This window comes from Gavialis gangeticus, unplaced genomic scaffold (assembly GCF_001723915.1).
Source record: "Gavialis gangeticus isolate Ggan-Ray unplaced genomic scaffold, GavGan_comp1, whole genome shotgun sequence".
Taxonomy (NCBI): Eukaryota; Metazoa; Chordata; order Crocodylia; family Gavialidae; genus Gavialis; species Gavialis gangeticus.
Window position 1 is genome coordinate 5,652,591 of NW_017729013.1, and position 19,530 is coordinate 5,672,120.

At 48.4% G+C, this 19,530-nt stretch overlaps 1 protein-coding gene across 2 annotated transcripts in view; it reads right to left on the reverse strand.

The window, feature by feature from the left end:
• The window catches only part of SPNS2 (sphingolipid transporter 2), a 146,446-nt gene that overhangs the window by 8,487 nt on the left and 118,429 nt on the right, over positions 1-19,530 (reverse strand). The window contains exons 10-11 of one of the 2 annotated variants that reach the window (XR_002096323.1): positions 12,974-13,137; positions 12,251-12,333 (exon numbers count right to left, since the gene is read on the reverse strand). Coding sequence is in view for 1 of the 2 variants with exons in the window: in XM_019511419.1 (XP_019366964.1) it covers positions 12,974-13,137 (164 nt within the window). In the remaining variant the exon portion in view is untranslated. The remainder of the gene's footprint in view (positions 1-12,250; positions 12,334-12,973; positions 13,138-19,530) is intronic. The other variant, XM_019511419.1, reaches the window with a different exon arrangement.

Here is a 19,530-nt window from a genome sequence, read left to right on the forward strand (position 1 = left end):
CCGACACGGCCTTTGCTTTCAGCAGAGTTCGCAGGAGGCAGCAGAGGCTCAACCGTGGAGCGTTTCTTGTCATTTAAGAAGCAAAGCTGCCAATGCCAAGTAGCCGAACGGCGGTGGGGTGCCTCATCGGGACCTGAACTAACCTAAGGCCCCAGAGTAACCTCGATCCTCCGATCTGTGCCACTTCCCTTCCAAACAAGGCTTGTCGCTTCCCATCGGAGAGCAGCTGCTGACTACACTCTGGCTCCCAAACTGTCCTGTTCACTCCAGTGTTTTCCCACAGATAAGAAAGTTTCCATCCCTGGAAGGGACGGAGATGGGAACTGTTCGGTCGTTTCCTGGCGGGGAAGAAACCGTTCCAAACTGCCTTTTATAGATGTAGGTTTGTGCTGTCCTTGTTTTTACTGCCATCTCCAGCAGCTAAAAATGAGTCTCTTCTGGTTTTTGTTTTTTTTCCCACCCCCATCTAGAAAACCAAATATTTCTTCTGCACATGATCAAACCAATTCCATGCTGCGTGACAGCATCTATTATTATCTAGTATTTATACATTTACCTATTTAATTGAAGGTTACATATGCCAAAACTGTCAAATAGGGTATTTATCGTCTCTGAAACAGGTCTAATTTTGCAGCACCTCAGCACCGCCTCCGATAGAGACTGTCATGCAGAAGGAAAAAACCAAACAAACCCTCAACTGTATATTGAGTTGGCTGGAGAAGAGAGAGGACCTTTTGCAGGTTGTCTTCTCTCTGCTCCACCCACATTTGAGCTTAGTTCCCTCGTGACCCACAAAATCCTTGGCTGGGTTCTTGTGGCCTCACACACAAGCCATTTCAAGAGCAAAATCTCTTTCAAGCTTCACATTATTCAAGGGCTGCAAATCCTTGTAACCAAAGTCAAAGCACCAGAGCTTTGTACCTGCGCAATTGCTGCTGGCTGGTGCTAAGTTTTTAGCATGCTTTTACTCTCCAAAATGCCCGGTTCTCCCCAGTCCAGTGGAGGAATCTGGCAAATGCTCTGCAGACTCCCTCTCTCTCCCTCCCCACAACAGGGCCCCTGTCTAAAACCTGCCATCTTGTCTTCCAGCAGCCTCCATCCCTCCGCAAAAAAAAATTGCCCGATTCCCCACCTTCATTGCTTGCTTCAGAGACACCAACACAGCTGGCAACAGTAAGTGCCTCTGGCGGGAGAAGATTGCTGATAGCGGGGGGCCTGTGGCAGACAAAGCTGTAACAAGATGCAATCACCGAAGGCTGAACCCAGACAAATTCTGATGAAAAATGAGACCCAATTGTTCTTTACAGTGAGAACGACAAGCCACCTTCCCCAGCTGTAGGGGATACTCCATCAACTGTCTTGTAAATTATGGACTGACTCAAGACATACTGGCGAAATCCTGTGGCCTGCATTAGAGGGAAGATCAACCCCAGCGACCGTAACAATCCTCTGGGGGAGGAGGGACGCCCTCTGAAAAGCGCACTGCCTGAATACTAGAGATCATTCATTTGCTCCGGTCTTTTTGAAAACCCCTTTTCCCTACACAACTTAGCTAGCAACAACTCTCGCTGCCCTGTGTCTGTGGCTTTAATTGCCCCGGGTGGGTGATTCAAGTACCCTGGCGTGCGCCGTTCAGCAAATCTGGCCCCTGGAAGTCCAGGCAGTCGCATTCACTTCTAACAGAGTCCTTCACCCGATCCCGCACAGCAGAGACGGAAGTGAAGTCAACGTTGCTCACAACGGCAGCCGCCGGACGCGGCAGCGCGCGGGGAGCAAGCGGAAGGGAAGGAAGCTGTCTGGATCAGTAGATAAGCTCAGGGAGCTCATCGTACAAAAGCACGGCTCACGCCGTTCTCAGCTTCCGGTCTCTATCCACTACCTGTACCTGCCGAAATAGGCCCAGCATTTTGTGGCAGGAGGTCCAGGGCAGCATCTTGGGGTTTTTTGGTCTCAGGACTGGCACGGCAAATCTGTCTGATAAGTGAGGACACTTGTCTTCCTGGGCCATAAGTAAATGCTGTCACCTTGGCCACCCAGACGCTCAGGAGCCCAGCTTACCTGGAGCTGCCGAAGAAGGTGGGGGCACCCTGGGGGAGAAGGACAGGTGTCACTGTGGGGGTGGGACTGTCCCCTGTAGTTTAGGGATAGGGGAGTGTAATCCTGAAGACCTTACTCTGTGCAGCGAGCTGAATTTCTCAGCCTTGTAGCAGCTGCAACAAGCTTTTGAAATGGGCCATTGCCCGTGGAAGCAGAGTGCGGACACAGCCGGAGGGTACGGTTCTGGGAAATGGCAAGAGGCGAGACGGTACTGGCGTGCCTACATACAGCCCAGCCCAAGGGGAGCCAGCAGTAAGGCCCTGCTCTTCCCACAGCTGTTTTCTGTGGGGAACACCAGCAGCTTTCTAGACGCTCAGTAGTCAGCCCGGCTAGTTGATCTGAAAGACCGTCTCAGCTTGTGACACCAACGGTGGCAGCTGGCTAAGCAACACGTGGTCACTTTGTTAGGCTAGGGCTCGCCGTGTCCTCATTCAAAACTGCTCAGCTCCCCAGCAGCGGAGATCCACTCGTCTCCCCAACCTCAGTCAGTCTGGAACGGCCCCACGGCCCTTCCTTAGCTCTCAGTCCTGTTTGCAAGTGGCCACCGCCGGGTATCAGGGAGGTGCGAGTGGTTGCTCCACGTGAACACGCATGCATACAGCCATACCTAGCCCTGTGCTCGACTAAAAGCTCACTGGATGGGGATTTACCAACCTTTTGCTTTATTTCCCACAACACTGCTCCTACCTCCTCCTCCTCTTCCTCTTCCCAGAGGCCTTTGCGTGGGTGGGTCAGTCTCAGTTAATTCCAACAAATTTCACTTAATGCTGCATATTGCCAACACAAAGCCACATACCAGTGCCAGGCTCGGTTGGGGATTGAAACAAGTCCCCAGCTTTTGACCAACCTGACTTTTAAATCCAAGCAGCAGCAGAAACCACGCTCCACCATCTAACGCAGGGACGGGCAATTATTTCAGGCGGAGGGCCACTTACTGAGTTTTGGCAAGCCATTGAGGGCTGCACGACAGGCAGCCAGGGGCAGATAAATGTTGATTTTCTAAATTTTTTAGGGGCCCCATGGGCTGGATAGAATGGCTTGGTGGGCCACATCCAGCCCGTGGGCCGCATTTTGCCCACCCCTGCTCTAACTGCTGTGCAGGTGACAAGCTCAGTGCATCAGTCAGTGGCCAGGCATTTCCAGCCCCCAAGGCACGAGGTCAGACGCGCTCGCTGCAAAGCTCCAACTGCACGGTGTTTTCAGTACGGCAATTTAGGGTCCTTCAAAGCTCTCCTCCAGCTGGGACGTGGCAGAGCTTGGTGCAAGTCCCCGTTGCACCACAGCTGAGCGCAGTACCCGTGTCCTACCTGTTGAGCTGCGTTGCAAGGGCGCTTCTCTACTGCACGGGGTGCTGAAAGCCCAATATGCTGAAGGCTGTGGTGTGCTTTAATGCTTTGGCAAGGACAGCCATTAACAGTACAAGCTGTGAATTGGAGCCTGTGCAATTCCTGACCAAGATTCAGGAAAAACTAAAGCCAGCCTGCTCCTACGGCATCTTTGTCAGATCTCTGCCTGACCCCCCCAGGGCTTTGGAGAGCTTGGCACAGAACTTGTGGATATTTATTCCATACAGACCAGGTTAACACCACACATGACTATGCACCCCACTACCTCAGTAGCTTGAGGCTCAATACAGCATGCAGGGAAAACCCCGTCAGTGCAGGAGAGGTGAATGGTGATTACGCAGCAACGCGTGGCAAGAAGCAGTGATTGGTTGCGGTGAGAGAGGCAAGGAGGCTCGGTGAGCTGCTAAAAATAGTCCATCCACTAACAATTTCCTGATGCATCGTGACAGATCCTTCCAGCCTCCCAGGAGCGGGTCTGGTTGACGAAGTTGAGGACAGTTTGCCAAGGGGAAGATACTAACAATTAGTCTGCTTAAAAATGTTAACAAACAAGTGGAGCTAGCAGGAGCAGGGGCTGGGGTGGGAACGGTTACTTGCATTTAGCTTGTTTTATTGCTTAGGTGCGAAAGACACCTCTGTGCACAGGCCCGGCCCTGCACACGGTTCATGCCTGTGCTGCAAAGAGCTCCTGCCAGCACCATGCGCGCAGGCAGATTTCAGCCTGTGCAAAGTAGAAACATAGAGCTAAGCTCACGGGGGCACATCGCCTTGCTAGGACAACAGTCATATTTAAGCTTCATTCTGGTGATGCCAGGTGCCTCCACCAGCTGCACTAAGAAACGAACCAGCTCAATCCCACTCTGAATTTGTGCACATCCATGGGTACGGCATGGGACACAAAGGTTATGCGGAGCAAAAACAATGTTCTTCCTTATTCATTTTTGTCCCTAAAAGCTGTGCAGGCTCCGCTAACGTTCTTCATCTGTACATTTAATTGTGCTCAAGAGGGAGAAACACAGGTCATGTGTCTCTTTCCCTTTGTTACACAGATCTTGATAGCATAAGGCTGGCAATTAAAAAAAAAAAAAAAATCAAATCAATAGCTCTCCGTTCTGTCTCCCAGAATGCAGCAGAACAGTTTTTGCAGATGAACAGTTAACAGCACTCAAAGTGTCAAGGACTTGGCCGGAAATCAGCATCAAAGATAAGCCGCCTCCTCCAGCACAGCAGCTTAACACGGACTCTTAGAAAGCATAAAGCTGAGGAAGGACCTCTGGAAATGCTTCTGGACAGGCCAGGAAAGTTTCTCTGAGCACCTTCTGTTCTCCTTTGGTAACAGCACGGCTCAAGAGGGAGCACCTCGGCTTTAGACCCAAGAGGGCAGTTCTAGCACCTGTCAAGGCTTGGGTTCATCGTGCGCCACAAATGTTAACGCTGCAGGGAGGACAGGCAGGTCTTGGATCCCTTTTGTGACTCGAGGTGAGAGGTGATGCCTCCATCTGAAACATCAACCTCTACTTCCACCCACCTGCCTCAGCAAGAAATGAAACATCCCCTTGCACTTGCTGGTGCAGCTCAGTTGACAATATCCTTTACTCACAAGAGCATCCTCACCCATGTCCCTTCTCTCTCATGAAGGCCAGCAAGTGCCAGGAAGAAGAATTGGCTGATACGGTAATTTATGACTGATCCTTCATTCAGAGAGAACCAACTGTCCGATTCACTCCACTTGCACAGGTCTGGCAAGGGTTAAGGGAGGTAATTGGCAGTCATTTCAGTGGGACCAAACCCCAGTGCTTGTACACTGTGCTGCAGAAATGGGGAGGCAAGCAAACAGCTATGGCCTTGGCTCACTAAGGGTCATGGCTCTCGACATCTACAGAAGGGACAGTATGGCACCCTGTAGCCTCGCATCACTACCCCATGTGAAACCTTGAGCCCTGATTCAGAACTGGCACAAGAATGCAACTCCCCGACTTCAGGTACACCAGCTATGAATTAGCCCCATTTTAGACTCTGGCCTTGATCCTCAGCATGTCATCCTCCACGTGAATGAGCGTGCTGCTTTCCGTTGGCGGAAGTATTTATAGCTTCTGCTATTATAAAAATAATTCCACGAGACCTGACAATGACAGGCACCGGGGAACAGAGCAGCAAGACTGAATGTTTCATGACTTGCTTTTCTAGTTCCTCATCTCAGGAGGGTATCTGCCTTGGAAGGAAGCCGACAGTTCGGTTACCCTAGACACCGGCCTGTGATCTCTCCGATTCTCTCTCTCCGTCGCAGTGTGACCTTAGCAAAGAAGTTGTCCTAGCATGAGTTTAGAGAATCAGTTAGCAGCTTTCATTAGAAACCACTTGCATGTCAATAACTACTCCCTGCAGTCACACTGCAGTGCAAATGATCCATTGCAGAGATAGGCATTAAGTGCAATTAACACTTAAACAGCACTGTGCAACAAACTCCACACAATCCCCTTTTGTGAGGCAGGTAAAAGCTGGCTATTCCCATTTTACAGACAATGCAGTTTAATGGACAACTTTCCCCTACCCTAAGCCGCAGCAGGAGTTAGCAGCCAAACCAGACGAAAGCTCCTGGGAGGCCCCCACTCAGTCCTGTGCTCAGACCACTAGACCTCCCATTTCTTCTCGCACAGGTGGGCTGGGGACCTCCCATTTCTGCTCAGTTCACAACTCCTCTCAGTCCCAGCCCAGGGGAAATGCCCTCCCTTCAACAGCGCATCACGTGGGTGGGCAGGGGTCACCCTACAGAGGGCTCGCTTTTCCCCCCCGCTCCAGGTATCCACCTCGGCAGAGCAGCACATGTGGATGAATAGCTCTGATACAGACTTGACTGATTTGGGCAGGCACTGAGCTTCGGGGCAGTTATTGCTGCTGGGGCCAGCTGGCCCCATCTTTCTGTCCGAACTTCAGCGAAGCTCCTTCATCTTCTGATTAGGTGCAACGGCCCACTGCAAACTATGAGTGAAAGCTTCACCTGCAGGACCACTGGGTCCAGTGTGCCAGTAAACCAAGGAAGGCCGTGCAGCTTCCCAAGCCACCGCAGTGGTAAAACAACACGACAGCAATGTGGCATGGGACTACCTTCCCCATCTGCATGAAGCCACCTGCTGCTGAGTCGAGGGAGTCAGCCAGCATGGAAATGTCACCTGCACCCATATCTGCATGCATCTCTATCTGGCATCTGCACCCACAGGTTTGGAAATGGAGTCAGTAGGCTCTTTAGCTCCTTGGGGAGTCAAAGGCAATCTGGCCGGTGCCATCTGACACCAATGGACGGGGCAACACTCGCTTCACCTTCCTCCCCTGGCCCTGCGTTGCACACGAGCAGCCTCTTCCCCCAGCCATTTCCCTTTCCTTTGTGTGTGTTTCTCGCTCTCATTCTCATACTGCTTATCGTGCTTGTTTTCTGCACCCAGAACACACTCCTTGACACGCTCTCCCTTCAGAGCCTTCCCAGGAAAAATCCTCCTCCCTCCTGAGCTGCAGCCCTGCATCTTCTCGTGTTTGTTTATCTTGCTTCATTAAGGTTTTAAGCTCCTCAGGGCCAGCAGCTTCTTATCTAGGTTAAGGAAGCATCACGAATGTTGATATCACCATGGAGATCCGTTATTATAATAAATCATCCTTAGTGAAAAAGCAATGTTTGTAACGTGGCACCGTTTAGTGCATGTGGCTGGGATTTTCAAAGAAACTCAAGGGAGGTGGGGCTGCCTCCTCCAGTGAGCTCCATGGGCTCACTCCCCTGGGGTCCTCGGGAAAGCACAGCCTTTGGATAGGAGCTATGCTTGAGACCTGCAAAAGCCAGGCAGGGGTTTTAGCCAAACTCCCCTCCCCATTTTCTTGCATCACCATTCAGTGTTTTGTGGTAGGGCAATATGCTGTTAATCAACCATCAAGTTATTCCCCACAAGCAGTTGCATGTCAGTGGCGGGTGCAGTGATCCTCATCAATCTCCCTTTATGGGCGCTGTGTGGCTAAATCCCCCAGTCAGCTTGCAGATTCTGAACATACAACTCAGCTCTATGCAGCAATGAGCGCACAGCATCAGCCTAAAACAAATGCTTGGTTGGTCCAAGGAGTATTCAATTTTGTCTTAAGCTATTTTGTTAAAAAAACAAAAAAACTTAACTGGTTAGTGATGCAAACCACAAGGGCTTCTAACCTGCCCTATCATGTCAACAAAGCATAATTATCACTTTAACATCACATATATCATTTGTGGAGAGGACTGCTAATATATATATATTCCTGTAAAAAGAATGAAGATTATTGGAAGGTGACTAATCTCTGTGTACCTGTGGTGGTCTCACAAACTGAAAAGCAAATATTAGATCAGGCCCCTTCCACCTACGCAACTGCTGTGCTGGGAGAATTTTAAGCTACTGTGCCTATTTCCTGGAAAGGCCATGTCCAGCCTACTATAAAGCAGAAGGGAGGGTCTGAAATCAAATCGTTCGGCTCTTTGCTCCATGGCATGCTGTAACGCAATCTGGGGACGTGCCATGCTTAGGAAGTGATGAAGTGGGTACATGATCCGCTTGCCTTGTGCCATCTTATCAGTAATAGGAAAGGAATAACTTCCTCCGAGCAAGCAACTGTGCTAATCACATTTAAGTGATACATTAATCATCACTGCTGTTCATCAGGAGTTTCCGCCCCCGATCAAAGGTGTTAAGTAGCGGGAAAAAAAAATTTTTTTTAAATGTTTAATTTTCATGGCAAATATGTGTAGCAGGGAAACCTGAGCCCGTGGGGCAGCCCTATCCTTTATTGATGATGTGGGCGAGCAGGTGAATCCTTCATCCTCATGGGTCCCTTTGAAGTGCTCTGTGTGTGAGCTAGTTAAGTGCCTGCACTTGGCTGTCCGGATCTCGGCTTCTCTCTGTAGAGCAGATGCATGGAACGTGAATTTCTCTTTGCCTTTGCGAAGCACATAAAGCTCTCAAACAATGTGCATAATTGAGACAATAACTTCCTCCGCAGCTGGGGATCCTTGCCTGCTCTGCATAAAAGAAGTAAAGAAGAGGAGGGCTGTCTCCTGAGCTGCTGGGACCCTTGGGTGCTGGCTGGGGTCAGCTGGCCCTGAAGCAGTCAGCGTGTGACCCCAAGTGATCTTTTGCTTGTTCTGTAACTCCCTGTTCATACTGGTTTTGTTACATGTTGGGGGGCTGAGCCTTCTGTTGTGTATCTAGTACAGAATTAAATCCTCTGCCCTTCATCAGCACAGGGACACAGGCAATGCCAGTCTGCAACAGCCCCATGGCTCTTCCTTAGCTCAGTCATGTTTGCAAGTGGCCACCACCAGATGTTTCAGAGGAAAGTGCAAACACTTTGGCAGTGGGCAAACACAGGATAACCACTACTGGATATCACAACAAATGAACAAGTCACCTGTAGAGAGCACTCCCCCTCTCTCAGCACATTTGGTATATGTTTAGGATTATACATCTGTTACGTATATTTATTTTTAAAAATGCACCAAAAATAATTAGCGCACATTATAGGCTGACCGATTTCTTGCTGTATGCACCAATCCTAAATATACCGAGAGCTTCTTCAAGCTGGTGGATTGTTGAAGTACTGTTATATGTATGGGGGGAAAAAAAAAAACAGGATTTCAAGAGCAATCTCATTTGGAAACAGAAGGCCCATTGTGTTGCTCTTATCCAGAGATTTTTCTGATCGGTCTTTTTAGTGGGAAGAAAAAAAGCCTTTATCGACTGGATTTAACATGCTAAAAAGTAATCCACAAAGTAGGCCAGGAGCTGCAGTGGTGATAAGAGGAACATAAAGACACCGGGAGGGATTGAGAAACTGCAGGTTTCATCTTTTAAATTCCCTCTTTTTTAAAAAAAAAAGGAAGTGTGGCAGAAATGTCAGCGAAGCTTTACGAGGAGGGGGAGCGCCGTTCTACTTACAGTTGGTGCCACCTGGAAGAGGAAATTATTTCTAAGTAAACAGCCCGGCAGAAGCCACGACACAAAGGAGACCCTCCCTCCCCCCCTGCACTGCCTTTCAGAGAAGCATGACATTAGAGCTGCAGAAAATTCATCTCTGTGGGCAGAACAGGGCTGAGGGCAGCAGCACTGCACCCCTCTACCCTCATATTAATTCATTAGTGAGGGCTGCGACCTCTGGCCTGCCTGACCTGACCCTCCTGGTGATGAACGAGTTTAGTCCTGCACGTGGCATGGGAGGTAGTTGATCCCTGCGGGCTAATTGATTCAACTTGGCAAGGCACATTTTGGAGCCCTGCTTGCTGAGCAGGAAGATCTGCAGAGGAAGACAAGGTGCGGCACTCCTATAATGCAGCCAGGGATGCTGGGGCTGAAGGGGCAGCTGGCCTGGCAGGAAGCTATTTAGCCAAAATGTACAACGCCAAGCGGAGATGGCCTGTTTCTACTAACCAGGGGGCACACACATGGGTGTTAACACTACAAGAGGCTTCTTTCTATAGTGCAGCCATTTGCAAAGCAGTCCCTTTGCAGACCCCCTCTGAAACACTTCCACTGCCACCAGCAAAGGAAAGCATATTTCTAAACCTACCAGTAACAGCAGACAGGAACAGGATGACAACACAGACATTTCCACACCCCCAGATGGCTCATAGAGGGGGTAAGACTCCAAAAAAAGGACCACCGTGCAAGCAGCGCTAATAGGAAAAATACTGAGGTATTTTCATCTAGTCCAAAATGCTGATGTAAGCTTCGCTGTCTTGAACCCGACTGTAGGATACTAGAGTATTTTTAACAAGAGAAGAACTTCTAGATTTAAATCATGTCTAGAAACCCAGCAGACCGCAAAGTGAATTGAGAAGAATTGCTTTGTCAGTCATTATTTATAATAACTATTCTATATATATCCGAGCCACTCCGCAGAAGCACATGAAGGATCGCGAGCTGAATGACACTAATGTGCAAGCAGATGTGAGGCAGAAGAGAAGGGGTAGGGGGAAGAGGAAGGCTGCTGGAGGGAAAGAGCAATAACAACGAGTGGGGAGCCTGAATTGCCTTGCTATGAGGAACGGCTATGAGGAAGGGAAGCTGGGAGGCTCTGGCACAAGCAGAAAGCAGGAAGCTCAGCCCAGACAGTGACAAGTAGACACAAGCCATTGCCATTTCTGCAGGGGAGGAGGAAGCTGGGACCTCTCATCCCACTGCGTATGTCTGGTCACCCCAATAAACAGATTTTGTATGCTGCAAGGCTGGCTGGCAGGTGCACTGCAACAGGAGCCCAGCGCTCACTGGCACCTCAGCATAGTCAGCCTGTCAGCAAACAATCCGGGGATTGTGCAAACTGAGGAACAGGCTTTTTCTCTGGGTTATATAAGAAGCTGTGACAGGTCAGGCACTGAAAGCATTCACCAGCCAGAGGCAAACTGCACTGACACAAAGTGAACTGCACTGCTGGGTAAGCGCGCTGATACAGCCGGGACCCCCCTGCAGGTCCTGTGGCTGGACAGTTCTTGTTCCTGTACCATAATGCTCTCTTGGAGCAGCTGCTGCACCTTGCTGGTGGACAGGTTTGAAAGAACGTGGTCTTGCTTTCCACATGCACTGTTGTGCTCAGTGCTGAGGTTGCTCAACACTCCCGGCTGCCTGAGTGACAGAGATGGGCCAACCATGCCATATGAAACCTTTTAACACAGTGGTCAATGGCATGGGTCATGTTGTTAAACCCAGCGGCTGCAGTGGACTCTCTGAGAGCCATCCGTGCTCTTACAGCTGCATCAGGATGCTCCATTCATCTCACTACACCTCCAAATAATACCACTCGACTTACACTGAGGCGCCATCCTCGCTCTGGTGGTAGCAGGGTCAGGGAACAGGTACCACTCGCACAGAAATGGTCACGGTGGTAGAACAAAACCATGATACCAGAGTAGGGTTAACGTTTAACTGAGCCTTACCGAGACTACAAATGACATGAAGGCATCCTGTCCATACTACAGCATGCTGGTTGGAAGACAGCTTGTAATCAGGTCCCTTTCCTCAATTGTAGCTGTGGTATTGACAGGGCCTTAAAAATTGCCAGGGGGCTAAGTAGCAGAAATAATTGCTTAATGCACAACATTTTAGTTCAAGCTACAGTCACATCATCTTCCCTCTTCCTCCTCCTTTCTTTTTTATCCCCTAGTGCTGTTTTGACATATCCTAGATTGTGAGATACGCGCAGCAGTGATTGCCTTTATACAGTGTCCAGATATCACCCATTACTGATAGTGTTCCTGATCACTGACTGGATGCTCTTAGTTGCTAATAAAAAGAAAAGGGAATGACAGAGCTGTCCCTCCTCACAGAAAGCTCATGGATCATGGCAGTTGCGTCAGCTCCACATCACTGGTTCCCAAGTCTAAGATACAAGCAAATGTATGAGCCAGACAGGCACTGCAAAGTGCATCCTGACTCTTCATGCACAAGTGCCTGGCTCTCAGCATCTTACTTTGCTTCTAGAGGTCTCGTATCGATTAAGACCAGAGCCCGTGCCCTTGAAAACCTGTTCCTGATGTCATTTGCCCTGGTGGATATATATGCATGTTATGACAGCAGAGAAGCCCCTAATGCAGGGGTGCATCACCGGCCCATACAACTTAATCCAGTAATGTACTGAAGTAGACAGGGTTTCTGTCAGCGCAAACCACTTTGTGAGAGCAGTGCCACCTCTTCCAAACAAGCAGAAGCAACGTGAAGGCTACTCACAGCTCACCTGCCTGCCAACACGCTCAATGCAAGCACGATACGCCAATGCCCTTATTGCCCAATGATTATGAGAAAGACACTAACCCCAAAACTGTGTGTGTCATGTGGAAGCGTCTTCTGAGTTACTGTAGTTGCCAACAGTGAGGTGGTCCGAATCGGTTTCTTTACTGAAAAACACATAGCCTTTTTTTTTGTTTTACAAGCTTCAGTAGGGACTGGGGAAGACCATCTTTACTATAGTGACCCTGAACTAATATATATAATTAGTATCTCTCCCCCGCACATGCACACATGATACTTTTTTATCATTTTGCCTGCTGCTGTACATTTCAGGTATGGCGCAGGGTAGAGGCAGTCTGCCAGGGAAGCATGGGCTAAAAGTGGTCCAATGAGTCCTCTGATGCAGCCCATATCCATCCTTTTCTGCACCACAGAGGTGTGGTCCTGGGCGACTACAGGTCCCAGGGTGCAGGGCCCCAGCTTAATCCCAAGTGGCTAGACCTGCTGTGCCCTTGGGACACATCTACATTAAAAGGGAAGGGAAGGCTGCAATCTCAATTGACACGGCGCCCCCCCAGGACAATGCAGCCCCCGGCTGAAACCCCGTGGAGCAGACACTTGCAAAGGATGCAAAAGCAGTGCAGCCTGGTCTGAGCACCTTTTGTATGCCCAGTGACTCTTACAAGAGCCTGACACGTCCTTCACCTGGAAGGGACTGAAGGCATGATACAACAATACAAGCATAACAGGTATAAAACAGTAAGAAGCTTCCCTCCCTCTCCTGTTGGTGGCTGCAAGGCTACTCACTGTTGTTCAGCTTTGACTCGGTCACTTAGGAAGAAGAGGGCTGTGGCCAGGAAGAACATGCCTCCCAGGACGATGACAAAGGGGCAGAGCATGAGGGCATAGCCCAGGCTGAGAAACTCCCAGAGCGGGGACTCCTTCGTGCTCTGTTGGATCAGGTCGGAGATCTTGGAGGGAAGAGCAAGAAAAGAAAGAAATGTTACAACTCCAGGAAGTCGGGGGAACAGAGAATGAAACTCAGCATGAAGGCAGCCCAGGGACGAGGCTGCTTTAACCAGCGGCCTGCTGAGCACGTAGGCCGAGAGTTAAACAGGCACGTTCTCTTTATTCAACACCCTGCGTTCTTTGCATGCTTTTAAAAGCCCCTGCGTGCACCATTATCCTCCACTCGGGAGCCCTGGTGACATTTTCAGTCTGGAGCAGAGCAGAAATCTCCTCTCCTTATCGGTCTCTCAGCCTGCTTCAGTATTATTCCTTGTCCTTCTTCCCACTCGCCCAGATGGCTTCAGCATCTGAATGAACAAGTCTCATGCTGGATGTGCTAACCGAGGCTATTAACACAGCTGCACTACTACCTATGAAATATGAAACTGTAGTGAATTCTGCAGGCTGGGTTATTCCTCCTCTGTTATCTGCCCTTCGGAAGGAGGTATATCACAGCCCATATGCTTATGCTGCACATGTGGGCGTGCAGAGGGCTCCCCCAGAGAACGTAAAAGCTATAGGGTCTTGTCTGTGCTTCACAGACACAGAGCGCTCTCCTGAGAAGGCACTTATCCTTGTGTTTGAAGCCAGTTTTCTCTTACCCTTTGTAATTCTGCGTGCCCACTGCTGTCAGCATTGCTGTAGTGCCCTGGGCATCCCTGTTTACTAGATATAAACAGGACAAACGGCTTCACCCCAAGAGCTTAACTTCTAACTAGCTGCTTCCTTCTATTAAGAGGTAGCAAACTTTGGCAATAAGTCAACAGGTTTATATGACAGAGGGCAGATTTGAGGCATGTGGCATTACAGAAGCGGTCTTATCCTGGTATTACGTATTTCAGCACTGGAAAATAGGGTTGTGTTCAATACCGCCAAAACACAAACCAAATCTTAGCATGAGTTGGTCAACAATCCAAGTTGCCTTTGCTAGCTCTAAGTGCAAACCACTATAAGGACTACAGTGGTGCCTTTAGACACAGGCATATTTGTGTCTTGCTACCCCATTTGACCTACAGTATTTCTTGTGTGAGACTACTGCAAAGAAGACCAATTAGCCCTACACGCGGTCAGGAATTTGGGATGTCAGCTCCTATTGAAAGGTGGAGGGAGACCCACCACACACTTCCTGAACTAACTGAACATTTCCAAATCTAAAGCAATGCCCTCAATGCAATGCTAGAAACAGACAGAGCTTGTGCAGCGTGGGTTTTTCATCAACCCTAAACTGCTTCCCTCCTTTCTCATGAAGCAGGATCCTTCATGGCAAGAACAACTGGCTTAAGGCAGAAAAATACAAGCAACAAGAGAAATTTATTTACTGGTTATAAGTGTACAGTGACAGACTGATTCAAGCAGAAGAAAATCATACACCTAAAAGAAATCACTAATTCCCAGTTCTTCAATGACATGTAATGAGGCAGTGGGTAAAAGCCATTAGAAGTGGCCTCAGCAGATGAGAATAAAGAGAATAACAAAAGGTTATACTAAAACAGGCTATGTGGGGTTTCAACGAAAGGTGCATAGAGGGCTGCGAGGGCAGTGCCGGTCTCACGTCTCAGCCTTCCTCTTTCCAGAATAGTTTCTGAGATGAAGCACATGTCACGAAAGATATGCAGGGGGACCTGGGCAGATGTCTGTAGCACCATTTCTCACTTTATGAGACATCTGATAAATGAGGAGCCAGCAGAAGGATGTGGTGCATGCCTCAAATGCTTGTACTCCTGTTTTGGAAACCGATTTTTCTCTGAAAAACACTGTGGCTACAATGAGGATTTGGACTTCCCAAACCTAAAGCTCTTAAGCCAAATCCTGTGCCCCATTCTTATCCTAAAACAGAGGGTGAAGTTTGGGCATTTGGGATGTAGCCAAGGAGCTTTTGCTGCCCTCTTAAGTAGAACCCTGTGCCACTTGTCCAATGTATAATTAGAAAATAGGAAAACAAAAGTGCGGTTAAATGAGAGGCTTTTCCTTTCTTTCTGTAAAAAATGATCTCTGGGCTGCAAAGCAAAAGTAGCGACTGTTAATCTGTGACATTTATTTAAGAAAATAACTACTAGGCAGGACTGTGAAGAAAATAAGTGCTCAGGAAATTAGAGGAACAAAGAATGCAACCTATATGCTGCCAGGAGACAGAGACCTCAATTAGCAGTTATTTCTCTGCTCGCGCATCCAGTTGCTAAGTGTCAAAATGTCCTTTGTTCTCCATTTGTAACCAAAATTAGGCAACGGACCAACTTCTCAACATGCACCAGCAACAATTTAAACTAGACGCTTTCACCTAAAGATGCCAAAGCACTTTTCAACAGTAGACTGGTACTAGCCTGCCAGGGATCAAGTGACAAATCTCACACCCCCTACACACAAGACAGGACTATAACCAAAGCAGCAACTCCCTGTTGTTTCTCTAACCACTGGGCATTGCCTCCACTTGCACAAAAATGTGCTAGTCTAGACCAAAAGAACATTTTTCTTCAGCTCACACAAATATCAAAAAGAAGCCACTACATACTTCATGCTTTCTACCAAATGAACCCATCAACTCCTGACTTTTACTCCTCGGTCTCCATAGTAGAACTAAGCCAACATCTTGCAAGCTTTAACTAAACACATCTGTTCTTCACCTGTACATTTGGGAAAGTAGTTTCCCCCACCCCCACCACGCACAACTTGGGTACCAGGAAGTTCCTGCCAACTGTTTGCACTTAAGGCTGGCCTTTGTATCTTGGGGGTGGCTCAACCCCAAGACAATCAGAGAACCTCACCCCCTCTGTTGGATTTAACCTCACAATACCCCTGGGAGGTAGGGTAGTGCTATTAACTCCATATTGCAGATGGGGATATGAACCCAGCTCTCTGTGCCCCAGATTAATGGTCTAACAACAAGCCCCTCCTTCGTGATGGATAGAAAGCTGCTCTTTCCTTCTGTGCAGAAGCTTCCCCACCATGGCACCTGAGCCCCCCCGTTCTCTGCGTACTGCTGTTTATTAGAGACAGTTCCTGGAAGGCAGAGAGAGCTTTACCTCCTGATTTTCAGAAGCATTAAGCACTTGCACCTCCCATTGGCTTCCACAGTCGCAGGTGCACAGCAGCTTTGAAAACTGGGCTGTTAGTTAACAAAAGAAAAGCGTATTCTTGAGTTGTCCCCATTTAAAAGCTTCCAAGATAGAGTCTAGTATTGACTCTGAAATGAGATTTCCCCACCTGGAAGCAAAGAAAAAAATAATTCCAGTGCAAAACACCCAGACTGCCAGAATTTGGTTCTTACCAATTTTACTACTTCACTAGCTCCATACGCATTATTTTTGCTGTTCATTTACCCAGTGTGACTCTCTAGGCATCCCAGTCATTTGCTTTATCCTTCTCTAAAGCAATTGTTAATACCGCAACCTTTACACCTTCTGTTAGGGAAAAGCACGATCTGGTGTAAGACCGAGTATCCCTTTGGCCTGCTTTATTAACACTTCTTGCCAGCTGGCTTCACTTGTGCTGCCATTATCTTTTTCTGACTGGATCAAAGTATCTTTGTTCCAAGGGCCTTGAAGTGGCCAGCATGGTACAGGCTTTCCCAGGAGCAGATACTCCACATGTACATTGATGTGATTTGTCTGGCTGTGATTTGGTATGGCCCAGTCCTGAGAGACATTCAGTACCTTGCATCTGCCACTGGCCTCAGTGGGCATTTAGCACCATCAGCATCCAGACCATCATATTTTGTTCTTCCAGAAATGATGTGCTTGGGAAAGAAGGAAGCAGATCAGCGACTAGAATGAAAGGCGAGTGAAGAGGTTTTGCCGTTCTTTTCCAATCTAATCTAAGCCCTTCACTAAAGCTCCAAGAAACCCCAAACCCCAGTGTCATTTTGAGCAGCTCATGTAGTGTTGACCACAGATGAACAGGAACGAGTCCATTGCAATTAGTTCACTCGTGGCATTTTTAGAACGTTTGATTGCAAACGGCAGGCGCTCAACAGATGGCAGTCGACTGGATGGAGTCCATATAGAGAAAAGCCCATTTTCTGAGTGATTTTGCATGACAGAACATTAATGATATGATTACAATGGGCCCAACTCACTAAACCCATTCAGCACTTGTGTCTCAGTCTGAGGATTAGGCAGGCTGCAGGGAAGGAGAGACCTCGGCACCTTTGCTTTGTAAATATGTGCTGTCTATTTTTGGAAGACTGAGCAACCTACTGGCATCTAGCAAAGCTCAGGTGTGCCACAGCCTAGGGAGACAGGCTCTTCTTCTGCATCACACACTCTCCAGAAGGGCACAAACAGTTCACTCAAATAGATTTCCTAATAACGATAGAAGAATAGCAGCAATTCAGTCCCCTGGGAAATCCATACCATCCCTTCCTCTTCATCTCACTGCTGAGTCTCATGTCTAACCTCTCTTCTTCCTCTCCACGCTTACTGGATTTTCTGACCACCCCATAGAGAGACACCTTCTACCTACCCGTGTGGCTGTTATAATACAGGATCTGAGTGTTCAACCCTTATTTTCATTTTCTCAGTTCTTGTTCTGCTTCTCTCCTCAATATTTCTGAAGACCGTATGCCTTGTAATCTCACTATTGCACTCAGAAATGGCTTGGGAATTTAAAGAGACACTACTGGCAAGTACAGGCCCAGCATTTTTTGAGGATTTTGCCAAACCGCACATGAATAGGAAATGTAAAACAACAAATACAAATAATGAACTTTTATAAAATGAAAATACAAATACTGCTTTGCATGGTAGAAACTCAACTGTACAGCATCATGCTAAACATAGGAAAGCAGTATAACCAAAGTGAAAGTACAATTGATTAGTCTGTGTTTCGGTCCTGCCTTTGAAGTTCTTTCAGTTTCAACCCTGACACATCTGGAGGCTGAAAAGGATGGCTGGTAATGTTGACAGTGTCCCTTTGAGAGCCCCGCTGGATTTGTCATTCAGTTGGCAAGGGTGTCAGCGTCATTCTGACGTGGATGGCACCCGACAGTCACGGCCAAAACTCCTGTAGCATTTCCCTGATGCAGACCAGCCTGGCTACGCTGTTGTTCTCTCCTGCCTGGATTAGTGCCATGTAATACAGCCAGTGTGTCTTTGAATTCACTGCAGGATTTCCAACAAGGCAACCAAGGACTCTGGCAGCTGTGCTGAAGAACGAGCATACGATGCCTGATCGTGGTTCAGCAACATTTGCTTCCAGCTAAGAGCTTCATTGGCTAACATGAGGCCTAGAAAGAAGTTCATTTTCTCTACACTAACTCCTTGGATCCTTAGGCTTGGCTACCCACATATCTTATGCGAGTATAACTGTTAGGGGTGTGAATTTTTAACCATAACTGTGGTACTGGACAACCACCATCAGTGCAGTTTTGCAGGAATAAAGCTGCCTTCTGTTAGCACAGTGGATTCCCATCCCTGCCTACAGATGCAGCTGAGGTGGTACTACTTTCTCATACAGACATGGCTTAAAGCAGCTATGCTCACCACCTCCCAGGGGCCTCTTTCTCTCCACATCATCCATGTGCATTCCTCTGGCACTGGAGCAGCAGCTCTTGTTCACTACATGAGGGATGACAATTACTGCCTCCTGACATTGCTCTGGGGAGCAAAATATTGCTGCGAACTCAGCTGTAACAAGGACTCTTCCCCCCCCCCGCCTTCTGCAAATCATGCTGTGAGGTGCTCAGCCCAATTGTCTCCCGCTGCCTTTAAGGGGAACTGCCAGCACTCAGCAACTCCTAACAGGTGCTCAGCAGCTCTGCGAACCGTGCTCCACGTTGGAGATTGTCAGCATGCTGCCAAGTTAAAGCACAGGGGACATGCTTGCAGACATCAGAATAGGATGGGACCACTGCAGGGAAGTACCCCTCCCTCGCCTGAGACTCCAGTGCTGGATGCTCCCGCATTTTGCTGTTCCTGAGCAATCGGTTTAGACTTGCAGGCTGAGATTCAGGGTGAAAGGTGCTGCTCTATTAACTAACTCCCCTGGAGTTTGCTGCTGTATTAAAGGCCCTGCTATGCAGCACAGTCCGCTCTCATAGAAGCACAAAATCATATAAAGTTAGGGTTGGAAGGGACCTCAGGAGGTCATCTAGTCCAAGCCCCTGCTCAAAGCAGGACCAGCCCCAACTAGAGCATCCCACCCAAGGCTTTGTCTAGCTGGGTCTTAAAAACCTCCAAGGATGGAGAGTCCACCATCTCTCTGGGTAACCTGTTCCAGTGTTTTACTACCCTCCTAATGAGAAAATTAATCCTAATATCTAACCTAAACTTCCCTCATTGCAGCTTGAGACTTGGCTCCTTGTTCTCTCCTGCCAGAACTCTGTGTTATAAAGCATGTGGTTTTGCAGCTTAGATGGGAGC